Here is a 2,658-nt window from a genome sequence, read left to right as displayed (position 1 = left end):
TCCAGGCTGAAACAGCATCATTGATGATTATGTTGCAATTACAGCAATTTTAAGAATTATTCTTTCTAGAGTAAACAACTTAATCCTCCTCCTTCTCTTAGCAGAGGGCAAAGACTGGCAAGTAACAAATGTTAGCAGGAACCGCTCCTCCAACAGAAGAGGCTTCTTTATCCAGGTCAGCGGTTTATCAGCTTTTAGAACTAAGGTACCATCAGATGAACTATTTTTGCTGGAACAGGTCTGAATTAAAGAGATTATGCCTGTATAGCAGTACCCCTTTAATCCATCCCTGTGACCTGGGTTCCAAAAAATCCAAATATATATATATATAATAGTTTCACAGATTAGAAACGGATAGAGAAGCAGGTCAACTGGAAGAACTGTGGAAGAGATGACCAACATGGTAAGTCTGGAAGCAGTAGAGGCAATAACCACTGAATCCAGATCAGCCAAAACCAAAAGAGCTTGTTTGGCTCTGCCCTCAAACACAGAAGCTTGCTTTGCTGTCTTTTTTTTTTTCTTTTGTGAATTGCCCTGTTCTGGCTTGGCTTTCAGCGGTCCCTGCTTTAACTGAAATCTTCTCACTCTCAACTCTAAGAAAATGAAACATCAGTAAATTCATAAGCGCAATTATTTTTTTTGCAAGACTTCTTTCTCAAAACACTATTCAAAAGATTAACAGCCCCTTTAAGAAGTTTTAGAATTACTCTTACAATGAACTCTCACAGAAAGATGAGACTTTCAGAGCTTTCCGTAAGAAACAGAAATAAAACCATAGTAGAATTTCTCCTCAGTTGCCAGTCCTTCAAAAATTCTGGATGGATTGTCAAATTGGATGTTACCATGCTAACTCAGCCCTTCAGCACTACAGTTACCTCCATTACCTTCATTTCCAGGCACCTTGGAACACAGTAAATGCTTCCAACAATACTCCATAAGGCAAGCTATACTCTGGAAGGCTTTCTGACTGGTGACACATTAATACAGTAATACCAAGGTGAAGAGATGCAACACAAAGAAAGCAAATCTGTGGATGTGAAGTTCACAATTTTCCTCTTGACCTATACGTCAACATAATTTTATTTACAAAGGTAAGCTCTACCTTCTATATACCTCTGCCTTCTAAGTTCACTGTCTTTTTTTAACCCCAAATAGCACAAGCTACTGGAAAATGGCATAAACAGAAACAAAGTATACAGAAATTCAAGTGAATATATGCGTAACAGTAATTGATCTCTAGATTATCACATATCACAAGATTTTAAGCTATTCAAACTGGTTCACAGTGATGGCAGTTTTAAATACCCTGTCACTAGAATTAAGTATTTATTGATTAAGCAAAACACTAATTCAAAGAGAACTACACAGAAAAAAGAATCTCACCTTCTTCTTCCGAAAAGGGTTTCTTTCTGTTCTTTATGAATCTGCTCATTTCACCATTGTGACACATCTCGAGTATCAAGTATACATAGTTGCTATCTTCAAAATAGTTATAAAGCTAGAACATAAAACAATGAAAATATTAAAATAAATTTTGTAAACTATACAGCAAGTCACATATACAGTCCTCTCTCCAAAAACATGATTCTTACCTCAAGTATAGATGGATGCTTTAGCTGACAATGTATTTTCACCTCATTTTGAACCCTCTGTACCATTCCAACTTTGTGCATGGCTTTTTTATCTATCTGTAAATGGACCACAGAATATTTTTCAAGCACTGCAACACTGATTACATACAGGTTAGTTTCAAGTGAACTTGACATTTTAGATGTTCAATGCATGTTTGCCTGAAAACTTCTACATATAAGCAAGTTTCCACATAGCTTAACCTAGTAGATGCTTTTAATGAACGAGGATCAATAAGTGGATGAACTCATAACTGTCTCTGAAAGTAGACAAGTTTAATGTTTTCAGCACTAATTAGAAAATTTTCTGAAATACTTAATCAGAGAAGCCCAATTCTGATTTTGCCAAGCAGATATGCTAAATATAGTTAATACTAAAAAGGTGGCTAAATAGAAGTACTACAGATAAGTGAACCTGGCAAAACACACGTGATGTGCGAGTTTCCTTCACGAAGTTTGTCCTGGTAGTAAGGGAAATATTTCAAGGCGTCTTTCCCAGGATCTCTCCAACAACACACATTTGAAGTGAAGTTTTGGTGGTCACAAATTTCTGAATTAGAATTATGGGGCTGACTGTCCACCCAATGTTGAATATTTGAGCTTAAGTTCTTTTAATAGCACCATAAGCCTTTCTATTAATTATCGATAGAGTCTATTTGGTTGTACTGCATCTTTCAGGATCAAGTCCTAATCTGAATATCGGTTACATACAAACAAGCAATCCAGGCATGAATGCCCAACTGCTTAACCCCAGCCTGTTGCAACTTGCCCTTGTTCAGTCTCTCGGAAGATACAAACTTTCTTGGCTGGCTGCCTTACCATTTTGATAGCCACTTCCAGACCGGTTTTCAGGGATACTGCTCTGTAGACCCCTGCGAAGGAGCCTTTCCCCAGGAGGTTCCCCACCTTGAAATCCTGCAACACGAACAAGTTGCCACCGTCAGCCCCAGCACAGGCTTTGAAACCTCTTTCCCCCCACCCCCAGAGATGGGGGGGGGTGTGTGATACCCCCGATGGCGGGGCAAACCCT

General features: G+C 38.4%; 1 protein-coding gene across 1 annotated transcript in view; it reads right to left on the bottom strand.

Annotated features, from left to right (window-relative positions):
• The window catches only part of PLK4 (polo like kinase 4), a 28,553-nt gene that overhangs the window by 14,666 nt on the left and 11,229 nt on the right, over positions 1-2,658 (bottom strand). Inside the window, exons 2-4 of the mRNA XM_009649337.2 lie at positions 2,448-2,543; positions 1,593-1,688; positions 1,384-1,498 (exon numbers count right to left, since the gene is read on the bottom strand). Of these exons, the coding sequence (XP_009647632.1) occupies positions 1,384-1,498; positions 1,593-1,688; positions 2,448-2,543 (307 nt within the window). The remainder of the gene's footprint in view (positions 1-1,383; positions 1,499-1,592; positions 1,689-2,447; positions 2,544-2,658) is intronic.

The sequence above is a fragment of the Egretta garzetta genome, unplaced genomic scaffold (assembly GCF_000687185.1).
Source record: "Egretta garzetta isolate BGI_Z169 unplaced genomic scaffold, ASM68718v1 scaffold542, whole genome shotgun sequence".
NCBI classification, from domain to species: Eukaryota; Metazoa; Chordata; class Aves; order Pelecaniformes; family Ardeidae; genus Egretta; species Egretta garzetta.
This window is presented reverse-complemented; position numbering and strand designations above follow the sequence as displayed.